Source organism: Bipolaris sorokiniana, assembly GCF_000338995.1.
Source record: "Bipolaris sorokiniana ND90Pr unplaced genomic scaffold COCSAscaffold_9, whole genome shotgun sequence".
Taxonomy (NCBI): domain Eukaryota; kingdom Fungi; phylum Ascomycota; class Dothideomycetes; order Pleosporales; family Pleosporaceae; genus Bipolaris; species Bipolaris sorokiniana.
Window position 1 is genome coordinate 843,277 of NW_006911903.1, and position 26,449 is coordinate 869,725.

At 51.9% G+C, this 26,449-nt stretch overlaps 10 protein-coding genes and 1 non-coding gene across 11 annotated transcripts; 5 read left to right on the forward strand and 6 right to left on the reverse strand.

The window, feature by feature from the left end:
- Positions 1 to 107: 107 nt before the first annotated feature.
- On the reverse strand, positions 108 to 1,346 carry COCSADRAFT_182313 (uncharacterized protein). The gene is made up of 5 exons (XM_007703100.1): positions 958 to 1,346; positions 768 to 793; positions 580 to 674; positions 453 to 510; positions 108 to 395 (listed from the first exon to the last, which is right to left on the reverse strand). Exons 1-5 carry the CDS (start codon positions 1,258 to 1,260, stop codon positions 332 to 334), a joined length of 546 nt encoding a protein of 181 aa, XP_007701290.1. The 5' UTR covers positions 1,261 to 1,346; the 3' UTR covers positions 108 to 331.
- A 567-nt stretch (positions 1,347 to 1,913) lies between these two features.
- Positions 1,914 to 3,284, forward strand: COCSADRAFT_200645 (uncharacterized protein). Its single transcript, XM_007703101.1, has 3 exons — positions 1,914 to 2,224; positions 2,286 to 2,535; positions 2,592 to 3,284. Exons 1-3 carry the CDS (start codon positions 2,104 to 2,106, stop codon positions 2,860 to 2,862), a joined length of 642 nt encoding a protein of 213 aa, XP_007701291.1. The 5' UTR covers positions 1,914 to 2,103; the 3' UTR covers positions 2,863 to 3,284.
- A 35-nt stretch (positions 3,285 to 3,319) lies between these two features.
- COCSADRAFT_37896 (uncharacterized protein) lies at positions 3,320 to 5,404 on the reverse strand. The gene is made up of 2 exons (XM_007702837.1): positions 4,463 to 5,404; positions 3,320 to 4,384 (listed from the first exon to the last, which is right to left on the reverse strand). The coding sequence occupies exons 1-2, from the start codon at positions 5,036 to 5,038 to the stop codon at positions 3,443 to 3,445; spliced, it is 1,518 nt and encodes a 505-aa protein (XP_007701027.1). The 5' UTR covers positions 5,039 to 5,404; the 3' UTR covers positions 3,320 to 3,442.
- Positions 5,405 to 5,982: 578 nt separating this feature from the next.
- On the forward strand, positions 5,983 to 7,714 carry COCSADRAFT_37897 (uncharacterized protein). Its single transcript, XM_007702838.1, has 2 exons — positions 5,983 to 6,369; positions 6,427 to 7,714. The coding sequence occupies exons 1-2, from the start codon at positions 6,048 to 6,050 to the stop codon at positions 7,587 to 7,589; spliced, it is 1,485 nt and encodes a 494-aa protein (XP_007701028.1). The 5' UTR covers positions 5,983 to 6,047; the 3' UTR covers positions 7,590 to 7,714.
- Positions 7,715 to 8,215: 501 nt separating this feature from the next.
- Positions 8,216 to 9,986, forward strand: COCSADRAFT_359205 (uncharacterized protein; the record flags this gene model as incomplete). Its single annotated transcript, XM_007703102.1, has 6 exons — positions 8,216 to 8,286; positions 8,493 to 8,524; positions 8,717 to 8,770; positions 8,991 to 9,070; positions 9,187 to 9,523; positions 9,579 to 9,986. 6 exons carry the CDS (start codon positions 8,216 to 8,218, stop codon positions 9,800 to 9,802), a joined length of 798 nt encoding a protein of 265 aa, XP_007701292.1. The 3' UTR covers positions 9,803 to 9,986.
- Positions 9,987 to 10,100: 114 nt separating this feature from the next.
- On the reverse strand, positions 10,101 to 12,059 carry COCSADRAFT_191278 (uncharacterized protein; the record flags this gene model as incomplete). Its single annotated transcript, XM_007703103.1, has 4 exons — positions 11,930 to 12,059; positions 11,657 to 11,871; positions 11,343 to 11,504; positions 10,101 to 11,290 (listed from the first exon to the last, which is right to left on the reverse strand). Exons 1-4 carry the CDS (start codon positions 12,028 to 12,030, stop codon positions 10,101 to 10,103), a joined length of 1,668 nt encoding a protein of 555 aa, XP_007701293.1. The 5' UTR covers positions 12,031 to 12,059.
- Positions 12,060 to 12,280: 221 nt separating this feature from the next.
- On the forward strand, positions 12,281 to 15,045 carry COCSADRAFT_37900 (uncharacterized protein). Its single transcript, XM_007702839.1, has 4 exons — positions 12,281 to 13,204; positions 13,402 to 13,831; positions 13,898 to 14,593; positions 14,660 to 15,045. The coding sequence occupies exons 1-4, from the start codon at positions 12,733 to 12,735 to the stop codon at positions 14,970 to 14,972; spliced, it is 1,911 nt and encodes a 636-aa protein (XP_007701029.1). The 5' UTR covers positions 12,281 to 12,732; the 3' UTR covers positions 14,973 to 15,045.
- An 858-nt stretch (positions 15,046 to 15,903) lies between these two features.
- On the forward strand, positions 15,904 to 18,741 carry COCSADRAFT_119971 (uncharacterized protein). Its single transcript, XM_007703104.1, has 2 exons — positions 15,904 to 16,435; positions 16,489 to 18,741. Exons 1-2 carry the CDS (start codon positions 15,927 to 15,929, stop codon positions 18,554 to 18,556), a joined length of 2,577 nt encoding a protein of 858 aa, XP_007701294.1. The 5' UTR covers positions 15,904 to 15,926; the 3' UTR covers positions 18,557 to 18,741.
- A 1,440-nt stretch (positions 18,742 to 20,181) lies between these two features.
- COCSADRAFT_37903 (uncharacterized protein) lies at positions 20,182 to 22,449 on the reverse strand. The gene is made up of 4 exons (XM_007702840.1): positions 21,721 to 22,449; positions 21,509 to 21,613; positions 21,224 to 21,460; positions 20,182 to 21,123 (listed from the first exon to the last, which is right to left on the reverse strand). The coding sequence occupies exons 1-4, from the start codon at positions 22,100 to 22,102 to the stop codon at positions 20,288 to 20,290; spliced, it is 1,560 nt and encodes a 519-aa protein (XP_007701030.1). The 5' UTR covers positions 22,103 to 22,449; the 3' UTR covers positions 20,182 to 20,287.
- A 94-nt stretch (positions 22,450 to 22,543) lies between these two features.
- Positions 22,544 to 22,641, reverse strand: COCSADRAFT_t56. Its single transcript has one exon. It is a non-coding gene; the product is annotated as a tRNA-Glu (tRNA).
- Positions 22,642 to 23,193: 552 nt separating this feature from the next.
- On the reverse strand, positions 23,194 to 26,081 carry COCSADRAFT_191282 (uncharacterized protein). Its single transcript, XM_007703105.1, has 4 exons — positions 25,882 to 26,081; positions 25,662 to 25,802; positions 25,581 to 25,594; positions 23,194 to 25,516 (listed from the first exon to the last, which is right to left on the reverse strand). Exons 1-4 carry the CDS (start codon positions 25,915 to 25,917, stop codon positions 23,470 to 23,472), a joined length of 2,238 nt encoding a protein of 745 aa, XP_007701295.1. The 5' UTR covers positions 25,918 to 26,081; the 3' UTR covers positions 23,194 to 23,469.
- Between the last annotated feature and the right edge of the window lie 368 nt (positions 26,082 to 26,449).

Genomic DNA, 26,449 nt, shown 5'->3' on the forward strand with positions numbered 1-26,449 from the left:
GAGGCTGCCCGGCCAATCACTTGGCCATCGTCTGGGGCCGGCACACGGTCAGCAACTGCACCTTTCTCGACGACTCTTGTTTGAACGGCCATCGGCTTCCAAGGATGGTTGCAAGTGTGTATGTATACGTATGTCTGTGTGTCTGTATGTACAAGTGACGCAGCTGCGCGAGACAAAAAGATGAAACAGAAACCTCGAGGCCTTGGCACTAGTGGTAGCGCACAGAAGAGGGCCAACAATGTCGCACCTAACACCCTTGATGTGCGCGGCCCAGGCCCTACCGTGGGCAGAATAAAGGGACAAAAGCAATACTGGTATACGGAAAATGACATCACGGGAACAAAAAGTCCTTGAGCACTGGTGCGCCAGCAAATTCCGGATTGAGTAGGACGCAGCTAAAAAAAAAAGTCAGCGAACATGCGCTAGCTGATGGTTATCGATACAGCACAAACTTTAGAAAGTACGACAGCCCTTGTTTCCGCTTTTCCAGAAAACGGGGCCTAAAGCGAGCTACGCCCAGCAGGTCAGTCAACGGCACTATCGGAGTGGGGTGGGGTGGGGTGAGGTGGTGCAACCTACAGATGACCGACTTGGGGGGCAGCTGCGGCAGCGAGCCTGCGGCATGGGGGAATGTCTGCAGCAGCTTTGTGTGCAGCTCCTCAAACTCGGAATATCTGGCAATACCTGTCAATACAGTCCTCTGACTGGAATGCGTGGTAGGTGGTGCACGAGGCACACGGCAAAGGAAACATGACAACGACACCTACCTCTTGCGTATCTTCATGGGGCCTCCCTGGACGAAAAAGATAGTTAGCAAGATGCATCTCGTTGCTCCACCGCGGGCCCTTGTGCATGCGCAACCTGGTGTGGATGGTGTGGCATGGGAGGCCAGGCCGGCGATTGGCTGGACAGCAAGGGCGCGGCAGGCTAGCGCATGGCTGTTGGAGGCAAACTCACATCGAGCGTCTGAACGGTACAGTTCCAGACAACGTATGCGCCGATGGCCGGTGCAGTGCCACTTACGACGACGTAATCGTCTATGGTGACGCCTTTCGCCCACAGCGCCTTGCAATGGTCTGAGCCGTCATGAGTGTGGTCCTCGAGGCCGATGGGTGCGGGGCGGTTGTTGTCTGCAGAGCAAGTGCTGCGATAGCTGGCACTGCGCTGGTGCTGCTGCCAGTAGGGTGGCACTACGGCCACACTGCTGCCGTCTGGCGACGGCGGCGACGGCTCTCGAGTCTCAGACTTGGCCGGCTCCATGCACTTGTGGCTGGGAGGGCTGACGGGTATGCTGTCGAGTATCCAGAGGGGGGTTTGGGGGGTTTGGGGGTTGGAGGGGTTGGGCGTGTTTCCGGGCGGTGGTTGCTCAGCAGCGCGGCAGCAGCAGCAATAGCAGCAGCAACAACATCAACACAGCAGTGCAGCGGCCTAAGTAGCGGGCTAGCGTGTGTTGATTGACAATGGCGATGTCCATGGCCCGCCGAACGGATGCATAATGGGGGATGGGCAGGTCGCGCTCGGATGCGTGCGAGGACCCTGGATGCTGGACAGACGACGAGGGCGAGCGTGACTAAGCCGGACAGATGCTAGGCTGGTGGCGCCAACCTCCCAAGCTCACCCCCCCTGGTCGCCCAGTCTCCCCCTAGTCGCCTGCTCGCAGCCATTTGGGCAAATCCCGCTCGCCGCAATGTCTCCCCACAGCCCGCAGCATCTTCTTTCTAGCCGCAGATGCACATGTCGCCGCGGATGCTCGAATCATCGCCCCGCCCCTCAGCACTGGCCGGCGGGGAGACACCCGCACGGTCCCTATCGTGAGCTTTCCTATCGCGTCGTCGACTAGCTTATTGCCTGCTGCCGATGCCATCCCTCACGCTATATATTATGCCACACATGCCGTGCCATCCAGCCTCCTCGTCCGCCTTCACCTTCGCTGCTTGACCATCCGTGCCCCTTGCATTGACTCGTTCACTATCTGTCGCTGACCGTATATAACTTGTTGTAATTCCCTCACCAGTCACTTGTTCCCGCCACCGCTGAGCTTTACACACCACACATATTCTACTAAACACATCACCACCCACCGCCATTCCCATAATCCCCGTCATGCGTTCCGTCTTCGCTCTCGGCATTGCCGCCTTGACTGGCTTCACTGCTGCTCAGACAACTCCACAGATGAACTACCCTTACACAATCGACCCAGACACCGTTCCCCAGTCCACCAGAGGTATGTGCTATTCTGGCTTCTGCCGTGGGTTTGCCTCGGCCGTCAACTTACACGTTTCCAGACTACTGGTGCTCTCAGAACACGGCACAATGCCCTCTCATCTGCCTCCAGCAGCCTGGCGTCAACTCCATGAGCACAGAGTCAAATGACTGCGATTCTGACAACTTGACCTACAACTGTGTCTGCGACAACGGCATCTCCCCAAACATTACCGAATACTCCCAGACCCTGCCATTCTTCATCTGCCAGCAATGGGGAAACAACTGCGTTGACAACTGCGGCAATGACTCTACCTGCCAGAGCGCCTGCCGGTAAGCACTTGCAAAACACTTCGCAGTCTCAAAACACTGCTAACATACTCGTTCAGTCAGGACCACCCATGCGGTGCCCAAGAGCCCTACCGCGGTAACACTTCTCTCCCCACCACCATGGCCTCCACCGCAAAGCCATCCGGTACCGCCAGCAACACCATCCCAGTCACTGGTTTCGGTGGTGCCGAGCCCACCGGCAGCAGCGGCAGCAACAGTGGCAACAACAACAACAACACCGGCGCTGGCTCCCTCTTCATGCCCAACGCTGGTCTGGGTCTGGCTGCTCTCTTCGGCAGCGTCTTTTTCGGCTTTGCCGTCCTCTTGTAATGAGGTCCGGCGAGGATAAAACAAGCACGCATCTTTTCATTTTCTCTGCATTTTTCACTCCCTCTTCTCATGCATAGCGTCTCGGATTCAAAAATAGTCCTTTCAGTTTTCGATACCCATTTGGGGAAGCGATACATGACTCGCTCATTTTAGCACGAGGCCTGGCGAGGTCTCCCCTGTCTTTTGATTCAGAGCATTGCGGTTCTTCTCGGCAGTATTTGCATATTTTGGGAGCACGAGCATCAGCCGCAGTACAGTTGGCATAGTATCACGTTATAATACGAATAACCGGCACGACGGTTGATTATGGAAATCATGTTTCCGATGCACATTACTGCGATTCCCTGACTCACATCCCATGCACCCTTCCCCAAACACAATCCTCGGATATCAAAACATAAACAGGTTCAGGCACACAGCACAAAAATATGAAGCACTGGGCGCAAAGCTTATGAAGGTCCAATTCATTACTAACTATTACTAACGCTGAATAGAGCAACTCGTGATGATCACGCACTACCCGTCTCGTCCCGTCACCAACAAGCCGCGACTACTTTTTTGTTTTCCTGAACATTCACTCTCACATGTGCACTCTCCGCGTTGCACCATTCTTGCCACCATCATCGCCATCCCACCAACACCTATCATCCAAACTCTTCCTCAATCCCAGTCCACCCGATGCCCTGTTACCTCCTCCCCGAACACAAGAGCAACAGCACACCGTCCGAGGCGCTTCATCACTCAACATCTCGCACAACGAGACACGAGATCTGCATTTGCTCGAAGAACACCGGCTCCATTCCATATCGTGTTGCCGAGGGCCCAGACTGAGACTTTGCATCGGGGTCAGTGGCGATGGCGATGACACAATGGTGGGGACCAGAACCGGCGTCGCAGGTCTAATGGGAACCAGTTGATCATCCATACTAGAGACCGACGACGCTGGAGACCCACAGGCTGCCTTTGCATCTCCTGCCTGTCCCTCTAACAAAAGTGGTATGGTGATGCAAGAGCTGACTGGTTGTGCTCTGTGCATCTGTCTTTCCTGCGCTTCTTCACCGGGTGGTGTCGAAGACTCCGAGCAATGCAATGATGGCGTGCTAGATTCCAAGCTGGAGAACTCCGCCTGTGGGACATCCTGTGGTTCCTTTGGCAAAAGAGGCAACATCGTCTCCATTGACACGCGAGGAAGAACACCAATCTCACCAAGACAGCGTGTTTCCACTACCAATCTCGTACTGCCACTAGATAGAAGCGCCATTTCGTCTAGTGGCCCCACAGCTGTATCGTTTTCAATAGTCATGCGCCCCTTCCCTTTATCCACTTTGCTAGACCGTCGCGATCTCAGGAAATCGCCAAAGCTGAAGAACGAGTCTTTGCGTGTCCGAGGCTCACAATCAGAGCCCTGCGTGCCATGTGCTCGAAACCAATCCAATCGGTCCAGATCCATATCCACGTTGGAACCTCGGTGGCTGTTAACGTGTGTCTGTATGGCCGCATTCCCTTGTGCCTGCAACGTTTCCTGGAAAGCATTCCAGTCAGCAGTGTTGTAGAAGGAACTGGGGCCAACATCGCCGTTTTCGTCAAAGAACTCGCTTACATTGGGGAGCTGAAATGACCCATTCCAAATCTGATATTCATGAGTGCAGTCGATATTTGCTGGATCTGCAAGACCACGCAGGTTGAAAGACAAGCTTGAGTGTCGTGTGTCAGAAGAGGCCACTGACGGGTCTCCATCTTCGACCGAGCCTCTCCGGCTGCCGAAGAGCCGCTTGAGCCTGAAGTTGAGCCGGTTGAGGAGCTCGGCAACTTGCGACTGTCTCCACCCATGTTCCAGTCCGTGTTCCGTGTCGTCAATGGCAGGGCTGGGAAGTGGTGTGGTAAGGACAGAGTGGTTGCTACTGACATTGGAAGATGATGGTGACATCACGTAGCCTCCAGGTGGCAGTACCAGGTAAGGGTAGTCGATGGACGTCTCTGGCACTGATTGTGACCTTTTCCGACGCTTTCCGAGGTAGCTGCACGTATGCAAAAAGGATTTTGAAACTTCTCGCTTTAGTGTACGTCGTCGAGCGTGAGACGGTTGAAGTATTCCCAAATCGGAATCGGTTTCGCAGGAACTCATAGCTACGAACGGCTCGGTAAAGGATATATGTTGGTGAGCTTGATGGCTCATTGTGTGGGCCAGCGGGGAAGTGTTTAAGGGAACAGTCGAATTGTGCAGACCAAAGTGGCGCTCCTAGGCGATGTTTATACAAGACACAACGCGGCTGTAAGGGTGTGCCAGCAGGCTTTCAAGGCACCTTGGGACGATGTGTAAGAAGAAGCCAGCCTAATAGCTGAGGATGCATTGGGCGTAACGGCGGCCGGACGTGCCTGATGGGCTGGTATCGAGGAAGAGACAGGTCGACATCATGGTATGGACCCGATTAAATAACCAGTGCACCACACAAGCAATACTACCGAAGCCGAAAGGAAGTTTTAAGGAAGTAATGATTAAATCTCACGTCTTGCGTTCTGCGTAAACGAGCCATGCTCAGTGGTTCCAACAGTGCCCGTTCTATGGGCGACGCTTGGAATGAAGAGACTTTGTCAGATCCCATGGTTCTGATCCCTTGTTTGGGCGTCCAGATAGGGAAAGTTCCACCCATTGAAAATAGTCGTTTTGACCCTGCACCATAGGGCAGTCTCAGCCGGTGCCGGCTTGAAGGGCAGTCCGAACATACAGTTTCCAGCCAGATTAGCTGCGGTGATTTTTGATGAGAGATCTGTCTGCTCGATCGGCAATCGGCCAGTATTCTCCATGCGGTCGCTGTCTGATCCTTCCACAACATGCCCTGACAGCAGGCAATCAATATGCTGGGTGGCATCTGGATAAATGGCATGTTTCTCTACGGGCCGAATGGTACCATCGCAAAGGTACTGGCGTCACTGATGTCGTTTGCTTAGATTGGCTGGCTGGGACATGGTTGTGGTTCCGCATGAAGTTGGAGAGTTGGAGGGACCCAGCCAGCCTCCACAATGAGCGGCATGCCGCTTCGACCCGCCCCCCGGATAAGATAATGTCCTGTCTAGCGTGGATCTGCAAACACGCCAAACACCGCTATGACACCACCATTCCAACGCTCGAGGTGCGCAAATCACATATACTCGCGTATGTCACGGCAGCTCCTCAAAGGCTCGCAATGCCGCCTCGAATATCATTGGCATCGTCCCGGGCCCTATCGTCACCATTGACACGCTGCGTGCGCCTGCAGCCCCAGCGGAGGTTTCTCTCGAGCTCCGCAGATGCACCAGAAGTCTACGATGTCGTCTGTGTAGGTGGAGGCCCGGCTGGCCTCAGTCTACTCACGGGTTTGAAAGCATCGCCAATTACCAATGGACTGAAGGTTGCCCTTATCGAGGGCCAGGATTTGCACAAGAGCCGGCTGGCGCAAGATGCAAGCTTGGAGACTTTCTCGAATAGATGTAGCTCCCTCACACCAGCTTCCGTGAGAAACCTGCAGGGTGCGCACGAGCATGTGGATCCTTGAATTATGGAATTGTCTAACATATGCTGTGTAGAGATTGGAGCGTGGGCCCATGTCAACCAGCCTCGAGTACAGCCATACCAGGAGATGCAAGTATGGGACGGCGTAAGCGGAGCACGCATATCCTTTGACTGGCATACCGCAAAGCCTCTCCTTACCCCCCGCAACCCCGCGCAGCCGACGACCATTGCATACATGATTGAGAATGTCAATACTGTCACTGCCCTGCTGAGCCGGCTTGAAGAGCTAGGCGGTGTCGATTTCTACACATCTACCAAGGTCAGTTCGATAGACCTGGGCACCGATACGGACAAGATGGACTTTTCGTCCTGGCCGATACTCACATTGTCGAATGGGAAATCCCTCGCCGCGAGGCTGTTGGTAGGCGCCGATGGTGCGAACAGTCCAGTTCGGACATTTGCAGGCATCGAGTCGCGAGGGTTCGATTACAATAGACATGGAGTTGTAGCCAGCTTGAAGCTTGAAGGCCAGGGCTGGGGAAGGGAGGGTCACAAGATTGCATACCAGCGCTTCTTGCCAACTGGACCAATTGCTATGCTGCCATTACCTGGCAACATGTCGACGCTTGTATGGAGTACAACGCCGGAGCGTGCCGCCAAGCTCAAGGCACTGTCGCAGCAGGAGTTTGTTGCCATGGTCAACGCAGGCTTCCGGCTGTCAGCCACTGATCTCGAGTACTTACACACACTATCTTCGGGACATGAGGAAGAGGTCGCATGGCGAGAGAAGCACACACCAGTTGATGAGCACGCAATCCCCATGTGGGTGACCAACGTACAGGCCGGCACTGTTGCATCCTTTCCGCTTCGTATGCGGCATGCAGACACTTATACAGGCGAACGAGTTGCACTAGTCGGTGACGCTGCGCATACCATACATCCACTTGCAGGCCAAGGCCTCAACCAAGGACAGGGCGATGCAGCAGCACTTGTCCGAACAATATCATATGCTGTTCAGACCGGTCAGGACATTGGGTCAACGTTGGCATTGGAAAGCTACAACAGCGAACGATATGCGGAGAACAATGCCATGCTGGGTGTATGTGACAAGCTGCACAGGCTCTATAGTGTAGAATCAGGACCACTCGTAGGACTGCGAAGCCTAGGCTTGAGAGCCGTGGACTCCATGGGCCCGCTCAAAGGCTTCTTCATGAGCAAAGCAGCTGGCGGATCATGAGCATCCCAAAAACAAAAGATTGCTGTACTTTTATCTACCACTGTACATCTTGTATACATACCTATATAGCTTGACAAAATTCACCAAAAATCTTAAAAGAAAAGAAAAGAAAAGAAGAGAAAAAGAACCTCTGAAGAATCACCCTCCGCCCGTCCCATGTCCCGACCTGAAGCAATCCCTGAAGTCAGCCTTCTTTTGTCTGAGGTATATGATAATCGTATCATATTCACTTTTTCCCTTTTCCCTTTCCTTTTCATCGCTCATGCATTTTGGAACCCCCTCCCCCCCTCTCCTCAAATCCCCCTGTAACATATACTCCATGTAGTCTAGCCCCATCCCACAAGCATGCGCGCGCATGCGCCACTACCCACTCATGGCAGAAAATCCGCCAGTAGAAACGGATGCACGCATACGCGCGCTCTTTTTTTGCCTCCAACGTGAGACTTAGGTCATTCAGCTTAAGCATTTCGTCTTTCCCAGCCCTCCGACCTTTCCCCCCTTCTTCAACGGCTTACTTTTACTTGCTGCAACCCTGTTTTTTTACCATCTTTTATTTTTTGTTTTTTGAAAAAAAAGCTTTGCAGTTCCGTTTGTGTCGAAGGATTCAGAGACAAAGTCAGGAAGATATGACGACAGAGCATGAGAAGGAGATTGAATCATTTGGGGCTAATAATGATTTTTGGATCTTTGGATATGGGTACGTTAATCACTGTGCGGAGAGAAGTTCCCCGTTCCTGCATTCGCTTCCATCTCTCATATACACACAAAAGTGTGTGTGTGTGTGTGTGTGTGTGTGTCTTGGGTGCATATGTGTTTGCATGCATGTATATGCACATGTGCGGCTTGTGTTTGTGTGTCACATGGGCTAACTCGCTTGGTGTCTTGTTTTTTCGGTTGAAATAGAAGCTTGATCTGGAAACCACCGCCACACTACGGTACGGCCCGCCCCCTACTAAATCTTTTTTTCCACCAAAAAACGAGGAGAAGGAAAAAAAAGTCGCTTGATACGTTTACGGATAAGCTATTCAGTCCTGTTTCTTGCTCCCCGCAAATCTTGCGGTTCTTCTTTTCTTCTCTCTTCTCTCAGCCATTCAGTGAATGAAATGATCTGATTCTAATTAATGTAGATCAAAGACTTCCAGGATATATTGAAGGCTATGTGAGGCGGTTTTGGCAGGTACGTTGATTTTTTTCCCTTCAAGGTGGATGTCTATCAGATCCGACTCAGGAGCTAGTCATGCACATGTTGATCTGCATGAAAAAAAAAGAGACAAGAAAAATGAGAATTAACCTAGTAATTGTGTAGGCGAGGTAAATAATTCCATGTCCACGACTCAGTCTAGCATGCTGCGGACAACAGAACACGTGGATGATAACGGTTAAAAAAAAACTACAGTGAAGATCACCGCGGTACGCCCGAAGCACCTGGCCGTGTCGTCACCTTGATTGATCGGGCGCATTGGGAGACGTTGGGCGATCAAGTAAGTCTCGTGTTTTTTTCCGTTATTTCCGTACTGAAAACCCATTGTGCATTTGTATATGCATATGTTGCCCACCCCCAAACAATAACACATGAATACTAAGACCATGCCACAAGCATGACGCCCCCTCTCGTGTCTGGGGCGCAGCCTACCATATTCCCGCCCGCTACGTCGAGTCGGTGCGCAAATATCTTGATCTCCGAGAAATAAATGGTTACTCTATCCAATTCACGCCTTTCCATCCTGCCGTTAGCAGCGCGACTGCTGCGCCCGAAGAAGTGCCCGCCGAGGATTCGTCGTCGTTGCCTTCGACAGCCATCAAGGTCACGAGCACGGAGTCACTTGTACCCGAGCCAGAGTGCATCAAGTGTCTGGTGTACATTGGGCTTCCAGAAAACCCCCAATTTCTAGGTGCACAGGACCCGGATGCGTTGGCGAGGAAAATCCTACAAAGTGAGTCGTTCTTTTCTCTTCGTGATAATTGTTTGGTTGATTGGTAATTTCCTAGGCAAGGGCCCAAGTGGAGAGAACAGAGAATACTTGTACAACCTTGATGTTGCGCTGCTCGGATTGAGCGAAGATAGTGGCGATGCGCATGTCAGTGACTTGGTTGGGCGCTGTAGAGCATTGGAGGAGGAAATAGGTACTGGGGGCGGAAACGAAGGCGAGAAGAGTGGTCAGGTGTTGCACAAAGTGGGAAGCACAGAGGAGCAAGAGGAGGTGGAAAAATAGATGGTGAGGGAATCATAGGGACCATCCAATCGAACTCGCACGACAGAAGAAAAAAAGTCCGCAGTGGCATGATCCGAGGCGCCTGATATCGGATTTGGATGCATGTTTGCAATTTGCCTCACAATGTAACCTTGGTCTCGGCAATACGCGACACTTTGTACCCAACCCAGATATTTGGGCCTGCGCGATTTGATTGCAGAGGCGAATGTGATTATGAAGCGGAAGGGGCTGAATGTCATCAGCCACAACGCCAGAGAGATGCATGAGACGCTAAAAAGTACGACGATACAAACACGAATTATGCCCATGCACCGACAAGTGCCATTAGGTACGCCCCTCCCAAAACGCTGGCGCACGCCTGTAGTCGTCGCTTGCCACGCAAGGTGACGTAACTCTCGTCACTAAGAAAGTCTTCGGCAAGAAGCTCGACCAGGCCGGCGAATAGAAGCAGGCCACTTGATATGGCGTTCATGAAGCCCACAGTTAGTAAGCCAACTTGACTTGCAGGGTCGTATAGGGTGTGGATCGCCAGTCCTATGGCTTGGCCGATAGGGGTCGTTGTGCCATAGGCCATTGCCATGAGCCAGGGCTTCGGTGATCCAGCTGGGAAGCGAATAGCACTGATTCTCGCACCGAGTGCAAATCCTTCAAAAGTCTGGTGAAAGGATATGGCGGTGAGAAGTACAACAAAAGCAGTGCCGGTTGCCACTGAAAGGGCCATGCCTATGAAGACGGAGTGAAACAGGATGCCAGCTTCGAGCAGTAAGCATTGAAGCAGGAGCTTCTTGTTTTGGGCCTCTGACTTTTCTGGGGTTTCGGACGACTCGCCGCGGCCATGGCTGTGCTGCTGGTGGGTGTGAGGTCCTGGCAGCAGGCGGGATTCGTCTTCTGAATCTTCGGCATCCTGATGAGCCAGTTCCTCTCTAGTAATTTCCAGATCAGAATCATCATCGTCATGGCCATTATCCATGGACTTTCGATTCTGTGCGTCAATGGGCATGGTAGGGGTCATGGGTGATACAGCTGAAGCGGAGGGTGATCGTCCAGCCATCAAGTTGGTTGAGGACTCGACGTCATGGAGCATAATGCCTGGTGCAAGGCCACTCGCCCCTGGCATGCCGTTGCTGTACATGCCGTAGCTATGGCTCCTCTTGTGGGCTGGACGGACGCCATTCTGAGAGGAGTCCAAGCCAAGGTTCTCGTAGCCTGTCGAGTGCACATGTCCCGCTCCGCGTGCTGCAAAGAACATTTCAATGCTCACGACCACGAAGACGGCTGTCATAGCCACGAGACCGGGCATGGCGGGATAGCGCTTGTTCCAGAAGTGAGGAAGACATGGGTGGGTGAGAGACTCGAAGGCAGTGGGGAGGAGATGGACAAAAGCGGTGGCTATGAGGACGCCGGTGCCAAAGTGTCGTGATATGAAGAGGAACTGGTGGGGGACAGGGATCGAGGGAAAGCGCTTGACGATGATTGGGAAGGAGCAAGCTGTGCGGGTTAGCAATGAGGGGGTGGAAGGTGGGGAGGGCGGCGGACATACCCGCTGTGCTCAGGGTGAGGATGAGCAGCAGGGCAAAGACATGCAGCGTCGTGTTGTACTGCCCCTTGCCGCCTTTTGTCTCGCACTTTGGCCGCTCACCCGTCTCTTGTTGCCTGCGGAGCAATTCGGCATGGAGGATGTGGGCGGGTATGTCGACGAGGGCTGGAGAAGACAGCATGATGAAGGGAGGGGCGCCACTGTGGCTTGCAAAAGCAGTTGCGATCTGCCTTTGGGAAGATTTGGTGCCAACATGACGCGTGCGAACATAAGAGCATCAGCGCCGGCAAAGGGACGCGCGGACCCGTTGCGCTTACCAAGAGATTGCTGGCGTCGGTACCGGTGTGGCCCTTGGCTTTTGGGCTTGTTGGTGCGCCATGGAGCCGTTCGTCTTGACAGAATCGATGTTTCTACTTCGCTCCAGTCTGCTGCGAGCGAGGGCGACAGGGCGTCTGCGACATGACCCTTGGCCGCGGTCTCGGAACGCGGTCGGAAGCCAAGAGTGACTACGTATCCATCATCTGCACACAGCCTGGCGGGCATGCAAAAGACACATGTACACACGCGTATGTGTGGAGGTACATACATACATCAATACATCCATGCTCCATACGTCCAAGCAGAGTCGGGTTACAAGCGTCCGAGGTGCTGATGGTGCAGCCGCTTCTCTCTGTCTTCTCTGCATGGGCATGGGGGGGCAACAAGCGAATCATGACATTCACTACCCCCCTAAGACACCACTCGGTCATATCTCCAGTAGCCAGTGTGCATGCAGCGCCATATGGGAGACGGCAGGTAACCCGTAAGTACTCATGCCATGCACTTCGAGAAGACGGGCCCCGTTCTATACATACTACAGACCATGCAAATGCAGCGTTAGCCACGGGCCATGGGTGATGCTGATGCTATTTTTGATGTCTGGCCTAGATATAAGCCGGGACCCTGCTTCCCTCACCGTCTGCTGCAACGGCTCTGCATCCGCCTACAGAAACCACCAGGTCAAAAAACCTCGCCTCGATACACGCCCGCCAGCGGTCTAGATCGGCGGCCCCCGACAGAGGCCTTACCCGGTGTCGCTTCTGCAGCCTAATACCAATCAGGTTCTTGATAGTTCGCACTTGCCCAAGCCCCTCCGCTGTGTCAAGCATCACCAAGAACGACACAACCCCAACTCAGCCTCGTTTCCGCACATGTCAGAATCAAAATGTTGGCAGCCGAACATCGATTAGGAAAGTCTGGCCCAGTCACTCCTCCTTCTCTTCGACCGGCTACGCCTTACTGAGCCCCACCCCTTCGTCTTCTCTGCCACCCACAAGACGGCGCCTCGCTGGGTCCCGCGACGGGACACTTTGGCACCCTAGGGCCACGACGGCGCTGGCGGGCCGAGCCCATAATGTCTCAAAAACAAGACTTTCTGTTCGTCGACGCCGCTCAAGCAAAGACATCTCGCCAGGGCCGCCGCAATGCTCGTTCCTTTGTTATGCAGAATGCGCGCAGGAAGAACCCATGGTCCACCAGCAAGCACGCTGCAAAGCAAAGAAAGACGGGCAGCCCGGAAAGCACAAGCCCCAACAGCGCTACCTCTCCCTCGACACACACGCCAAACACAGCAACGCCAAGTCCTCCGCTCCTCTCAAACAGATCTGATTATTTTCCTCTCCAGGACCGCCGTGAGTATGCGCTGGCCAGAAAACTTGTCTGCTCCGACTGTCACGTCTTTCTCTGTCGCCCCAATGAGCGACTGTGTCCAAGATGCCTACTACAGAATCCTGCGCCTGCTCAAGACCCAAGCACCGAATCATTTGATCCCTTTCGCACTTCATCCATTGAAGTTACTCGAGATGTATCTGAACTTTTGAGGCATTGTAAGTTGTAGTCCCTGCGTCTTTTTGCGTACATGGGTCTGGGGATACCGGCATGGTGGGACAGCAACCCTGTTTAATTTGTGTCCCATACTCAAGTTGGTCACGTCAGCACAGAAGAGGGACCATTGCATTTGGCACCATTACCATTTGTGGCTTGTCCAAAGCCCTGCTGCATTGCGTTGCTGACCACGAAACAGTCTCAACCGAGATGGCGCCAGGGATCATTGCAGTCGACGTCCGCCATCGGTCCACCCTCATGAAGTCGGATTGGTTTGGCACAGCGATAAGTAACCCAGGCTTTATGCACAGCCTGCTCTCTACCATAGCCCTGCATGCATATGTTTTTGGCAAAGGCACCATTGACGCCATCCTATACCATCGCGCACAGGCAATCGCTGCTGTGAATGCGGCTATACTGACTCCAGAAGGAATTTCTGATGCCAACATTGGCGCAGTCTTTAATCTGCTCACTGTCGAAGAAAGCTTGTTACTGCCAACCTTTAGACTTGAAGAGGACCACATGGCACAGCTCCAGATACACCAGAGAGGATTGCAACGAATGGTGCAATTGCGCGGAGGACTCGGTGCCATCAAGACGAATCGTATCCTCCAGGCCTTTATGCTTTGGTGGGTAAACACTTTTTTTTTGCATCGCCAGCTAAACTGAGTTGGCATGTGCTTACAAAGCACCAGGCACTCGACCGCTCACGCCGTCGCTTCTTTCCAAGCACCAAACCTCTCAACGTTGGATTTCATAAACACTGCAATCTTCCCACGCCACCCCCCAGACTACCGCCCGAACATATCAAAACACCTCAACAACTATTGTCGCTATGCAGGTGTCAAGACGTCTCTCAATGCCTTGGTAGAGTCAGTGCTTGTGCTAATAGCTGATCTCAACGTTTGGTTTGGTGACCCCGAAAGCCCGCTGGATCCTCTCGATATTCAAAACTTTGCCTGTGTTTTGGAGTGTTCATTGCTAGCATGGCTGCGAGAAAACGAACATCTCGTCACGCCTCTCGAAGATGCATTGTGCGTTGCGCTGCTAATTTTCACCGTGCGTACAACAGAGGCAATGAAGGTGCAGTCACATGTTCATCTTCTCCATTTTGCTGCGAGCAAGCGCCTCGAGAAAGCACTCAACTGTACCGTCCGAACTGAGTGGCAAAACTGCCCCGACCTCTTACTGTGGATTCTATCCATCGGTGCGATATCGGCTGAGCCTTCACCCGAAGCCGTCTGGTTCATCCATCAGACATCGCTCGCATGCGCGGAATTCGGTATACTATCGGCAGAGATGCTGCTTGGACGACTACATCTATGCGGCTGGGTCAGCTATAAGCTGGATAAAGCTGTTTGTCACCTGTGGGAAAGGGTTGTTAATCTCAGGTTAGATGACCATAACATCCTGCCAATGCATTCGTTTGCTTATATATAATTTTGTCTTGTACGTAGGCTTGCGCCATATTTCGAGGCGCCCTTCAAAGCTGAAGACGCCAACAGCCCCATTGGACCTTTGCAACACCACGTCGCCGAGCCGGATCTGGATGCATGGGAAAGTATCGACTGGGCTACGCTCAGTCTGGTCCACAACCACCCAACCGAGCAACAGACGGATGCATCTGATGCAGGAGAAGGGCCCGCGACTGGGATACCAAATGAAACATTCAACTTTGGAAGTGGCCATGGGTTTGCATGTACGTCTCACAATGTTGATATATGCTCAGAGAGTGCATACCTATCTGACAACACTCATGATGGACGCTAACGGTCTCGGCGCATCGAAGGGTCCACACCTCAACAGCTGTACGCACACTGATTGAGCGAGTCGCACGAAAGTCGCCAACAGGAGACGATGCTTTTTTTCGTGCGGCAAACAGTTTTTTTGTCACTGACGTCGGTGTGTCTATCGCAGTGCATACAGTCAGTTCGATACTGCGCTTCGCTTTCGCCGTTGCATCCCTAAAGTCTAATGGTTCTTAAGAGTATCAACAAGGCCCAAGGAGAACAGGGATACACTATCGATCTTGTAGATGCGCCTACAACATTGCGATTGGAAACGACCTGCATCTAGATTTATGTCCATTTCAACATAAAGACACATGAGCCGTAGAGCATTGAGGCTATCGGGGATGGCACCAAGGTTTTCATTAGGATCTCGGGCAACAACAAGGGAGGTGAATACTCACGGTGTTTTCAAGACATGCCACATTCTTTTGAATAAGTTCTGTCTGTTGGGTTTGTGGAGGTATCAAGCACATCGGTTTGGATACATGGACCAGACGATACCCACATTTGTAAACACATGAGCCGTGGAAGACTTCAAGGGTCGAGTCGGGCATGGAGAGGACCGCATTAGACTTTGAGGAGAAACGCTGTTAGATGTGGCAGATGAGAGCCAAAGAAGTCGATACATGCCCATGAGGATATGAGGTTGGAGTGTCCAAGTAAATAACGTCTTTGGGTTTGTTTGTATCAGAGATACCAGGAAAATAGTCCAAGAATACTTTCGAAGCAATCTCTCCTTCATCTTCTCAGTTGCTGGCTCATCTTCACGAGGCACATCTTTCCCTTTCCAATGACGTCACTGAGGTGCTCTTTTGGTGACTAGAAAGGACTAGCTCCCTCGTGACACCGCGATCCTGGGGAAATCGCGTCCGCTCCCGTGGCGACGCTGCTTTGAACCGATGGAGCCACTCAGCAGCTTGCTGTGACCACAGATATGGCCCTTAATCCCCGAAGTCTTTCCGTTCACAATCAGATGATTACTCGATTTATCAAACATCCGAAATCTACAAACTTTGACGGCGAACGAGACCAACCGGTAAAGCGTCAAAAGGAAGGCAACAGCCCAAAAAAGGCACCGACTACGCCACGCAAAAGAGTGAAACGTGAGGTACCTAGTTCCGAGGATGAAGGCACCCGCGTGGAAATCAAAGAAGAAGAGAAGGAACCCAAAACAGATTTAGAAAGCGCATTGCCAGATGTGAAGATAGACGACGACGCCATCAAGGAGTATGAAGCATACAAGGTATCAGAAGAGAATAAATCAAAAGAAACCAGTGAACGTCTGGAGAAACGGGCATGGATCAGGGGCACGAGCTCGCTTTATGTCGATGCCTTCAACTTGGCACTGGACACTGTTCTAGATGAAGAAGGGCACCTCTTCGATGAAGCAGAGACAGAAGTCTTCCGAATATGGCGTACTTTAGGTTATGAGGCGCAATACTTGTGAGTGGGAATAGCAGACGACGTTGTGATTTAGTTCTGATGTCGACTTGCAGATATGTACGGCTGTTCCTGCGCAAGACATCTGCATGGCATCGAGTAAAGAATCTTAGCTATCATGATGATATCTCAGATCTTGATGCAGCAGCTGAAACATTGCAGCGCACATATGAACTGCCTGCACCCTCTTCCCAAGTCGAGTTGCACGCAGGCGAGTCGGAAGCACCGACTGGAATTGTACTAGGCACTTCGTTTACGTTCGCTGATCGATCCGAAGAGGAGATAAGCACACTTGAAGAGGCGTCATCGCTTCTGAAACTTGATGAACTTAAGGCTCTTGCAAAAGACGCCAAAGTCAAAGGAAAGAACAAGAGCGAGCTTTTGAAGGCCCTTCGACGCACAAGTCAGATGCAAACTGGCCTAGGCTATGTTGGGCTGAAGCGGTCAGATTCGGAAATGTCCAGAGCCTCTTCCGCATCCAGGTCTCGGCCAAAAACACCAGATGTGGAACTGGAACCTGAGGGCGATCTCTCAGATGATGCCAACCGTGATGCGCATTTTACGCGCAGGATCATGCAGGAGACTGGTTCATGTATACGGCTTTCACTGGCGCCTCTGAAGCTCTTTGAGCGTGTGCATCTTGTTTTTTACCGGTCTACTGAGTGGACAGAGAAGTCGCTGACAACCATCATCTTGGCCAAAATAGCGCGTCGAAATTTCCCAGAGTATATTGTCTCTCGATCAGCAAATATCTTCGCTTCGCGATCATTGTTGTTGGAGTACGAGGCATCCATCCGCACCCAACACAGGATAGACAACATTTTAGAATATAGTGGTAGGCCTACAGAGAAAGGCTACCAGGAAATTCTGGACACATTTGAGGAAATATACCCCCGCTGGCAGACGCTTGTCCAAGAAGAGCAGCAAAAAGAAGATGGCGTCTATCATAGCGGGGAGGGCTCATATCTACGTCGGCTATCTCCAGCTTGGGTGTACACACGTATCATCCACAAGGCGCTCGACGTGCTCAGACGTCAGAAAGAACACAAACGCGAGCACGAGATTGTAACTGAATTGTTGCGCCAGCGCCTTTTCCATCACTCGCGAAGAGGTGCATGGTATCAACGCAAAGCGCTTCTCGAGGAGCACTACATGGCAGCGCTCAGCGACCCAGAAAAGAGGAGCGTAGACAAGCAAAAGAGGCACTGGAAGCAGATTGCACTGCAGACGTGTGAAGATGGCTTGCAAGACAATCTCGTACATGTCATCCACCACTATGACCTCCAGAAGCGCATCACAAAACTCGAAATGTCTCTCAACTTTGCCAAACGACTCCAGCATGACTTTTCCCATGTGCGCTTGACAAAGCCAGTAGAGGTTATTATGAAGGGAACCCGCATCGAGCGTGAAACCACTGTGTCGTCAAGACGAAGCAACTCTCCACATCCCAACTCTGGCAGACGCGGCGGGAAGACCATCTGGATTGACCCACGCGAGGATGGCGAGTGTTCAGTCGAAGCAATGTGTCTATCACACTACCGCAACCAGGGCTGGAAAGGGTTCCATAGCGAAGGTGGTATCATACGCACCCTCTTTGCCTACCTCTTCTACGACGTCCTCTTTACATATGTCCCTAATGTCTTCCAGACGCCATACCAGACCTGCCCACTGGACTTGCACACCGACGCCTTCTACCCCTCGCGTATCTCAGAGATCAATTCCCAGCTGAATGAGATTTCAAACGGTGGCGCGCCGGGTATTATTCAGAGAATCTACAACGACCATCATGAGCGGCGAACTTGCGTTGTCGGGCTCGACTGGGCCTATGATGTGAAAGATCTTGTGGAGATTGCGCAATGTTTTGACGGCGAAGCGCTGGCCACAATATGTAAAGTCATGGCTCAAGAGTATGGGCAGAGGGGTGGCGGCGTCCCAGATCTTTTTCTCTGGAGAGTCGAGCAAGGTGAGCAAGAAGAAATAAAGGGCGAGGTCAAATTTGCAGAGGCCAAGAGCGAGAACGATCGGTTGAGTGATACGCAGAGGCTTTGGATACATGTACTTTCCGGTACGGGCGTGAGAGTTGAACTTTGTGCGGCAGTGGCGAAGGAAGTCAAGGTCGTGTGAGATCACGTACATCAGTGAGCGGACAATCGCTCAGGTGACATAGGACTCGCTGCCTCTCTTAGGCCCTGACTGCAATCGGCTTCAGCATGTTGAACTTGGGTACAACATACAAAATCTCTAGGACGCGGTTATTGGATAATGGATTTATTGCCTAACTACGATTATACGGAGGGAGGCATATATCCGAAGTATTAGGTGGCTTGGTTCAGCCACCACCAATTCAAGTTCAACCATGGTCGACCTTCAATTTAACAGTGGAAGACGCCACGACTTGGCTAGACTTGTTGGCGGCTTGGGGGGGGGGGGGGGGGGGGGCACAGGGTCATCGAAAGTGCGCATGTCCATGCTAACTCAGGCATGAAACCACAGCGGAAAAAATCATGAACAGATTCCCTTGCAGCTTTCCTTGTTCTAGCATCTGGATGGCTCAACAAGTATGTAAATTGATCGTATGAAGGCCGATTATGTACGTGTGTGCACTTATTGTCCCTACACGTTTTGCCCATGAACATGTCTTTACAAAGTCCCAGGTTGCAGGAATTTGTAGCGCCATATCTCCAGGGGAAGATACATCCTGAGGCACTGTCATCCCAAGCAATACCAAATCCGTATGGCATCAAGGGGGGCTCGGCGTTGCTGTCATACTCCATTGCGAGGAGCCCCTTCAACTCGTCCTGCATGTGCTTGCAGATCTCTACCGGTGTCTTTGACCTAAGGGCCACGTGCGTCGTTGTGGCAGCCTGCTCGCCATGACCTTGTTCGGATCTAGTGGCGGCACCAGGTCTATTCGGTAGAGATTCGTGGCGCTGACGGCTAGAGGATCGGTGACTATACATGTTGGTAATCACACTAAGACCTGTTAACACTGGAGTAGCAAGATTAATTTCGGCTGCATACCGAAAATTTGTGTTGTTGTTTGTGGGAAAAACAGAAAGCGAGGGGAAATTTTGGGAAAGAGCAGTTGCCGCACTAACCAAAAACAGATTCGCAGACAGTGAAAGTGATAGGTTACTACGTCACGGGTCTAGGTAGTCTTGGCCGTGAGTGAGAATCTCTGAGTCAGGTGTATAAATGCAAAGACGCTCTACATATCGATAGGATGAAGAGCACAGAGTAGATTTTCGAGAAGGAATGATAAGAAGGTTAACGTGAGAAGAATTTCTGATGAGTCGGCGAGATGGACACGCTTTAGAACTGTCTCAGATACTCTTTTATCTAAGTTACTGTACTAATAATACCACTGTTCTCGTTAGACGCAGTTGACGACAATCGTAGTTTTTTTATATAGCTGCTGCAAGAATGACGACGGCTTTGCATAGGACACCCCGGATTTTCCAGAAACATCACAAATATGATGAGAGATATGTCATTCCATCAGAGCGATGTAAAATCTTGCTGATTTTGAGGTTAAGTCTACATGTGATGAGGAAGTCCACCATCACCACTCTTAGAAGTCTCTGCGACGTGCAAAGTACGTCTCCATCTCAGCGCCTTCAGTAGGCCATTTCATATCATTTCTGCCATTACTAGGCGAGTGATCCCTTCGTCTCGACGGAGACTTACGGGAAGCCTGGTCGCGATTGATATTGTCAAGACTAGAAAGCAACAACTGAAAAGACAAATTTCTGTAGAACTTGAAAATGATTATTAACTTACTCCTACTACCCTATTCTCTATGGAAAAAACACCTTGGTCTCAAGTTTCGGGTACATGCATGAATCTTAGACCACTTTACAGCTTTGCAGGTTTTTCGAATGCAAACAGTGACCGTCCTTTCTTCGCAGTATCTTGCCACACCCACCCACTCTTGCCTACAATCTCTCCGACACCACTGGCCATATGTCTCAGCGTACTCTCGTCGCCATGGTTCGCCAAGAAACGCTTGTTATTGCCTCTCAACCTCCCCACGACATAACCCCTCAGTGGACTCCCGTCACGACCAAACTCGACAGTGTATGTTTCTACAACTGCCTCCCCTTGGGCATCCAACGCAATCTCAGGAGCGGGAACATCGGTGATCGTGTCCGGCAGCGGGCTTTCCGTTGGATACTGGCCATCTTCCCGAGGATTTTTCCCAAGGATGACAACGTACTGATAGCTCACCACACCTCCATTACACAGTACCAATGCCCTTTGACCCTTTCCGTCTCTCAGCTGCCTCGTGATTTCCGTAAATGCATGCATCGAATAATTGTTTCCCGCTCCACCAAACGACGTCAACCCGCCCAGCACAGTCAGCGGCTTTTTGCCTCCCGTAAGCGGCAATCCGAGATGCTGGGCTGCGAGCTTGGGTACAATCGGAAAACAAGAGTATATATCGAAGAGATCAATGTCTTCTTTTGCTGTACCTGAAACACGCAGACTGGCGTCGATGGAACGTGAGATACTTGGTGATGAGTAGAAATTGGGCCGTTGCCAGAACTCGTCTGCGTCGCGGGTTCCCGCACCACCGAGGGGGTAAATCCATTTTGAGGGGGGCACTCCAAGACGGGTAGCATGGGAGGTGGATGTAACGATGATAGCAGCGGCGAGGTTAACGGTGTTGAAGGCATTCATCAGCAGGGGATCTGTAGAAGTCAGCAACTCTTAGTGTTGTTGCGGTGGCGCCCTGTCACGAGTAAAGAGAGGATAACGGGGGAACGAGCCAGGAAGTAGTGGAGGACGTACAAGGGTAACAAATCATTCTGTTCTTTCCCCCAACTCTTGCAATATCCTCTTCGCTCGTTTTCTGGCCATATCCCCATGCTACCTCGTTATTTTCTGCCACACGAGCAAACTCGGCATACAGCCTCGCACTCTCTTCGTGATTCGCCTGGAGCGACTGGCCACGATGAGCACGAAACCCGTTTTCATACAAAGGGTAAACGTGTATCGGAGCACCAATCTTATGTATCGCACCAAGATCTTGGACCTGTCAGTAGGAGAGAAGGACTATTAGACGGAGGGAAATACTGTTTCCTAGATCCCGACCGGTAGGCGTGAAGACTGAATCTACGGCTGAAGAAGGAGGCGTCCAGTCCGGCGGAGGCAGTTTCTTGGCTGCTGCACATGCAGATACTAATGAGAGCAAGAAAAGGGTTGTCAGTGAGTTTTCCAGGCCGTCCTCTCACCACATGTACCGAGGAAATTAAGACAGACAGATGAAAGAGAAAAAAGTTACGCACAGGAAGCTAACGCCTCTCCTCCCGTCACAACAGCAACCTCACACTCGCCTTTCGCAATCCTCCTCGCCGCCTCATCTAAAACTTTTCCAGGCTTATCGCCTCCATGCTCGGAATATTGTTTCCATTTCAGATCCGCTTGCACGCCTAGCTTCGCTGCTAATAGACCTGGTAAGTCCGGATATGGCCACGTCCATGTTTTGACTACATCGATACTATCGATTGCAGCCTGCAGATCTGAGACAGAATTAGGACTCGCGTCGGATATGGCAGCCTGTATAGCTTCGAGCATCAATATTGCGGGTTCCTTGGCATCGGACACGGCTGTAGAGCGATTCTTGATATCGCCTACACCAATGATAACGGGGGTATTGTGTGGCACCATTGTGGCATGTGAAGGCAGTTACGAGTACAAATTTGAGGTTACACTTCTGCAACAGGTTATTTTATCAAGCTGTTTTTTTTCTTGTCGCTAACTGGCTTTACTTAAGCGGCCATATTGGACTTATGTCGACGATGGGCGTGAGGAGTAGTGATAGGTTGCCGAGGTAATCCGGGGTGACGTTGAATGCTCGTGCGTGTCAGGATGTAGAACCTGAAAACCACAACACCATCACTGGTGACTGGGAACGAGATGTTTCATGGCCAAAAAGCTCCTCACAACCTTGATCTTGATGAAAAAAATGATTCAGCTATGGACAGTAGCTGATTGCGGGTGGAACAGTCCCTTAATACAATGAGAGCGAAAACTCCAAAAAAAAGTCGGCGAAGCAAAAAGAAAAGAAAAGGCAAAAAGATGGTCTTCGGAACCGCAAAAAAACAATAATTCCGACACCGGGAATCGAACCCGGGCCTTGCCGGCGCTGATAGAAGCGTACTGACTCTTATGAGAGCGGCAAATCCTAGCCACTAGACCATATCGGATTTCTATGAAAGAATTAGAAGATAGTTGATATATACCATATCACGTATAAGCGATAGTAGACTGCTCATGATCGCGACTGACGGACAAGCAATTAAGTGGGTGACCACTAGCGAATCTTCGCTGTCGTACGTCTTGCTGGTCGAGGTGAATATTCATGTAATATCTTTGCGCTTGAGAATCAAGCCACGTGATCGTATTGAGCACACTCCAGTATACGACAACTCTTTACAGATAATCAACAAGCAGGCAACACATGGACAAGATCACTGTTATTTTCCCTATCTTACAATATGGAGGCGTGGACATGAGACAATCCATGATGGTCTCCGCACCATGAGCAAAAAAGAACGAAACCCATGCTTTAGCCCAGCCTGGTTCAAGACAAAGATTGAAATCGAAGGGATAATATAGCAATTCCCCCTTGTTCCAAAACAACTCTTGCTTTTGCTTTTCATATCTCTTCTTCTTTCAGGTCCAATACAATATAATCGCCCTAATCAGAGTACAGTAGCAACGGGCTTGTTATCAGTAGCCCCCCCCCCCCCCCCCAAAAAAAAAAGCGGAATGCTCTGGAAAATCAACAACGAAAAAAAAGGAAAAATGCACCTAGAGAAACACCGACCATGGAAAAAAAAGAGCTACTAAGATTACAACGCTTATAGTCTCTCCTCAACATGCAAATTTCCCATATTGCACAGAGAGACTCTCAACGCTCAAAAGTGGCCGACATGCTGAAACTAGCTGCATCCGAATTTGCGTCCCAAGATTGTTGCTGTATATGCAGCGTGAAAGATGCGTATTTGCGACAAAAAGAATCAGTCGTTTTCCTAAAACTTAAACGTGCTCTTTTTCCGCCCTATGCTGAAGCGGTTCTTACCGGCCGTGTCGGTATCTGTTGTGGGGGTATCAGGTAGAGGGGGCTCGTCGGAATGACCATCCTTGTCCTTGTGCCCAGACCAGAATTTCGGCTTGGTCCTGAGGCTCATGGACGTGTGTCTGAAGCGACTCAATCCACTCATACCCTTGACGCTACCGAAGCCGTTTGCATGCTTGTCCTTTTCAGGATTCGGGGTTGGGGGTGACCCTGGAGGTGGCGGTGCCTCACCGCTAGCAACGCGTTTCTTCTCCTCTTCTGCAGCAGACGCTTTGCTAGCTTCTAAGACAGCCTTGAGCTCTTCTTCTTGCTTGCGATAGTTTTCCCGCCTTTGCATTTCCATCTCCTTGCGCTTCTGCTTTGCTTGCCTTTCAAGCTCCTTCTCTTGCGCTTTGCGCTCCTTGTCTTCCTTTCCTTTTCCAAAAAGGCCAAGGTTGCTCTTGCGCGGAGCTAGAGTGGGGATATGAGATGTGGTGTGTTCAACTGGGTGATTGTCGGTACTCGCCTCGACGTGGGCGAGGGGCGGTGCCGTGGCTGCATGCGCAAGACTGGCAAACTTGTCGGCCTCTTCGACCGAGGGAGTTGTTGCGTTGTGAAAGGCATGGAATGGCGTTCCGTTCGTGCCGTTTGTGCCATTCTGTTTTGGCGTGGTAACCTCTTCTTGGGCCATCTTGGCGGCCTGCTCTGCTGCAGCCAGTGCGTCGGCTTCCTGCTCCTTCATCATGGCCTCCTCTGTTGTTTCTTGGTAGAACAAGACATATGCGCATGCCAAGACGTTTTCTCCGCCGAAAAAGTTCCTGACATATGCCTTGTCTACCGGCTCAACCATTTCGTCATCGAACAGTAGCCAGCCTCGGTCTTGTGTTTTGATGATGGACACATAGTGGCCGTGATATGGCCCACCTCCAATGTGCACGACTACTGCATATAGTTCGTATAATCTGTCTGGGTCTTCGGCGTCATCCGTGGTGTTGAACAGGCGAAGGTAGAAGGGGTAGACGACGCGATGAAACAGCTTCTGTAACCGCTGCAGGTCCTCGGTATACTTGAAGCGCTTCAGATGCAGGGCAAGAATCTTGGGTAACCGCTTAATCTTCATGCGCTTCTCTGCCTCTTGTAGACCTCCACAATTGTCGCAGTGAAACTTGTTCCGCTCGCACAACATCTCTTCCTCGGAAAACTTCCGTAAACAGCTAGTTACCGACGAGTGCTGCTCGAGGTCGACAGAGAGATCCAGGAATGCCTCGTCTCGTTGTGATGTGTTTTCGCACGTGAGACACCGTGTCTCGGACGTCAAAGTGCCCTCGAACAGCTCGTGCACCCATCCAGAATTGGGTTTTGCAGACACCACAGAGTTTTGAGCTGGCACTACCTCGCCGGATGCAATTGTTGATCCGTTCTCTTCGATGGTGTTGGCTTCGGCCGCACGGGATTTTGAAAATTGTTCAACGTTCTCTACAACCTCGTTCAACAGCAAGTTCAGGAACTCGTGTGCATCTTGGTGCATCGGAGTCCGAAACATTTCATTGTCTCTGCGTAGAATCTCGAGCAGCTTGTGCGGGCTGACTACGCCTATACGTGACCTGTGTGCTATGACGGCCTCGAATATGTCTTTTAGCGACGAAAACAGCGATTCATTCATGCCGTATGCGTTTGCATTCTCGTAATCCATCTGTAGCACCGGACCGGCCGCCAAGGCCTGCTTCTTCTTGTACTCGGGCGAGTCCTTGTTATCCTCGGGCTTGGTGCCTGGAGGCTGGTTAGGTGCACCTGGAGTGGTGGCGGGTTTTGCGGGCGTTCTTGAATTGGGACTCGAGATGGAATTGCGCCCCGGCGGCGAGAGGGCTGTGCTTTGGCCATTGGCGAGATTGGTGTTGAGCCTGGGCAGGCTCGATGAGGGCCGCTCGAGGGCTTCTGGGGGCGAACGGGCGGGAAAGTTGATGACCTGTTCTCGAAAGGGGACTGAGTAGTATAGGCATTGCACTATCGAGTTGCAGTAGCTAGCGGTAGAGTAAGTACTGGTTAGAAGAGCAGGCGCAGACAGGGAGTGAAGAGTATGCATACCATGTGCTTCCAAACTAGAAGAGGGAATCGTTAGCAGGCGGACGCTAGAGGCGCATTCATTCGCCAGGCAAGGCAACTCACATTCTCGAAGCCAAAGAACTTGTCGCTACCATCGGCACGCACAGGGCCGGCGTTGACGAGCAGTTTCTCGAGCGGCGTGGGTTCGGGCGCGTTGGTGTCTTTCTTAACAGGCGTGCTCCCGGTCGCGGGGGTCAAGGGAGGCTGGGAGCAGCATCAGTACCAGGAATTGGCGACAGGCGCGTTGACAGGCGCGGGAGGGATGCAGGCGGGGACGACTTACAGCGCCAGACTTGATGCGACTGAAAAAGGAAGTCATGGCTGGGCTGGGCAGGGTTGCAGTGGGGTGGGTAGGGTAGGGTGCAGGAGGGTTCTCTACCAGACGTGCGAGGCGGCTTCTGGGAGCAGCGGGTTTGGGGGCGCGGCGTTGAAGGTGGAGAGCGGCGTCGGGTGGGTGTATGGGCCCAGGTTGTGCGAACAGGCGGAGGGCAACATGGAGAAGAAGCGGAGCAGGGAGCAGGCGAGGCGTGAAGGATGCAGCTCACAACGCGGCTTGGAAAGGCTGGCAGGTCAGGGCAAGCCAGGGCAGCAGGGCAGGGCAGAGCCGGAGCCGAGGGCGAGGGCGAGGCTAGAGGAGTGGCAGGCTACTAGAAGCGCGCCGTGCAGCAGAGAAAGCCCGGCCGTTCCCCACGACCGGGCACTCGACCCCGCCACAAGGACACGGGACGGGGCTAACGCTGCTGCCACCGGTTCTCTCCAGTATCCTGACCCCGTCCCGTTGCCTCGTCTCACCCTGCGACTTGCCCGTCCTCGACCGTGGGGCCTATGTATGTACATGTATACTGTTATGT

Coding starts and splice junctions, on each gene's coding strand:
- COCSADRAFT_182313 (XM_007703100.1), bottom strand. CDS start 1,260: ATGGAGCCGGCCAAGTCTGAGACTCGAGAGCCGTCGCCGCCGTCGCCA. Junction 794..957: donor GTACCGTTCAGACGCTCGAT/GTGAGTTTGCCT, acceptor TTTTTCGTCCAG/GGAGGCCCCATGAAGATACG. Junction 396..452: donor GGGCTGTCGTACTTTCTAAA/GTTTGTGCTGTA, acceptor TTTTTTTTTTAG/CTGCGTCCTACTCAATCCGG.
- COCSADRAFT_200645 (XM_007703101.1), top strand. CDS start 2,104: ATGCGTTCCGTCTTCGCTCTCGGCATTGCCGCCTTGACTGGCTTCACT. Junction 2,225..2,285: donor CGTTCCCCAGTCCACCAGAG/GTATGTGCTATT, acceptor ACACGTTTCCAG/ACTACTGGTGCTCTCAGAAC. Junction 2,536..2,591: donor ACCTGCCAGAGCGCCTGCCG/GTAAGCACTTGC, acceptor ATACTCGTTCAG/TCAGGACCACCCATGCGGTG.
- COCSADRAFT_37896 (XM_007702837.1), bottom strand. CDS start 5,038: ATGAGCCATCAAGCTCACCAACATATATCCTTTACCGAGCCGTTCGTA. Junction 4,385..4,462: donor GGTCATTTCAGCTCCCCAAT/GTAAGCGAGTTC, acceptor AATGCTTTCCAG/GAAACGTTGCAGGCACAAGG.
- COCSADRAFT_37897 (XM_007702838.1), top strand. CDS start 6,048: ATGCCGCCTCGAATATCATTGGCATCGTCCCGGGCCCTATCGTCACCA. Junction 6,370..6,426: donor TTCCGTGAGAAACCTGCAGG/GTGCGCACGAGC, acceptor TATGCTGTGTAG/AGATTGGAGCGTGGGCCCAT.
- COCSADRAFT_37900 (XM_007702839.1), top strand. CDS start 12,733: ATGTCTCAAAAACAAGACTTTCTGTTCGTCGACGCCGCTCAAGCAAAG. Junction 13,205..13,401: donor ATCTGAACTTTTGAGGCATT/GTAAGTTGTAGT, acceptor ACCACGAAACAG/TCTCAACCGAGATGGCGCCA. Junction 14,594..14,659: donor GAAAGGGTTGTTAATCTCAG/GTTAGATGACCA, acceptor TCTTGTACGTAG/GCTTGCGCCATATTTCGAGG.
- COCSADRAFT_119971 (XM_007703104.1), top strand. CDS start 15,927: ATGGCCCTTAATCCCCGAAGTCTTTCCGTTCACAATCAGATGATTACT. Junction 16,436..16,488: donor GGTTATGAGGCGCAATACTT/GTGAGTGGGAAT, acceptor GTCGACTTGCAG/ATATGTACGGCTGTTCCTGC.
- COCSADRAFT_37903 (XM_007702840.1), bottom strand. CDS start 22,102: ATGGTGCCACACAATACCCCCGTTATCATTGGTGTAGGCGATATCAAG. Junction 21,614..21,720: donor AGGAGAGGCGTTAGCTTCCT/GTGCGTAACTTT, acceptor TGCTCTCATTAG/TATCTGCATGTGCAGCAGCC. Junction 21,124..21,223: donor CAGAATGATTTGTTACCCTT/GTACGTCCTCCA, acceptor TGACTTCTACAG/ATCCCCTGCTGATGAATGCC.
- COCSADRAFT_191282 (XM_007703105.1), bottom strand. CDS start 25,917: ATGACTTCCTTTTTCAGTCGCATCAAGTCTGGCGCT. Junction 25,803..25,881: donor GTCGCATCAAGTCTGGCGCT/GTAAGTCGTCCC, acceptor TGCTGCTCCCAG/CCTCCCTTGACCCCCGCGAC.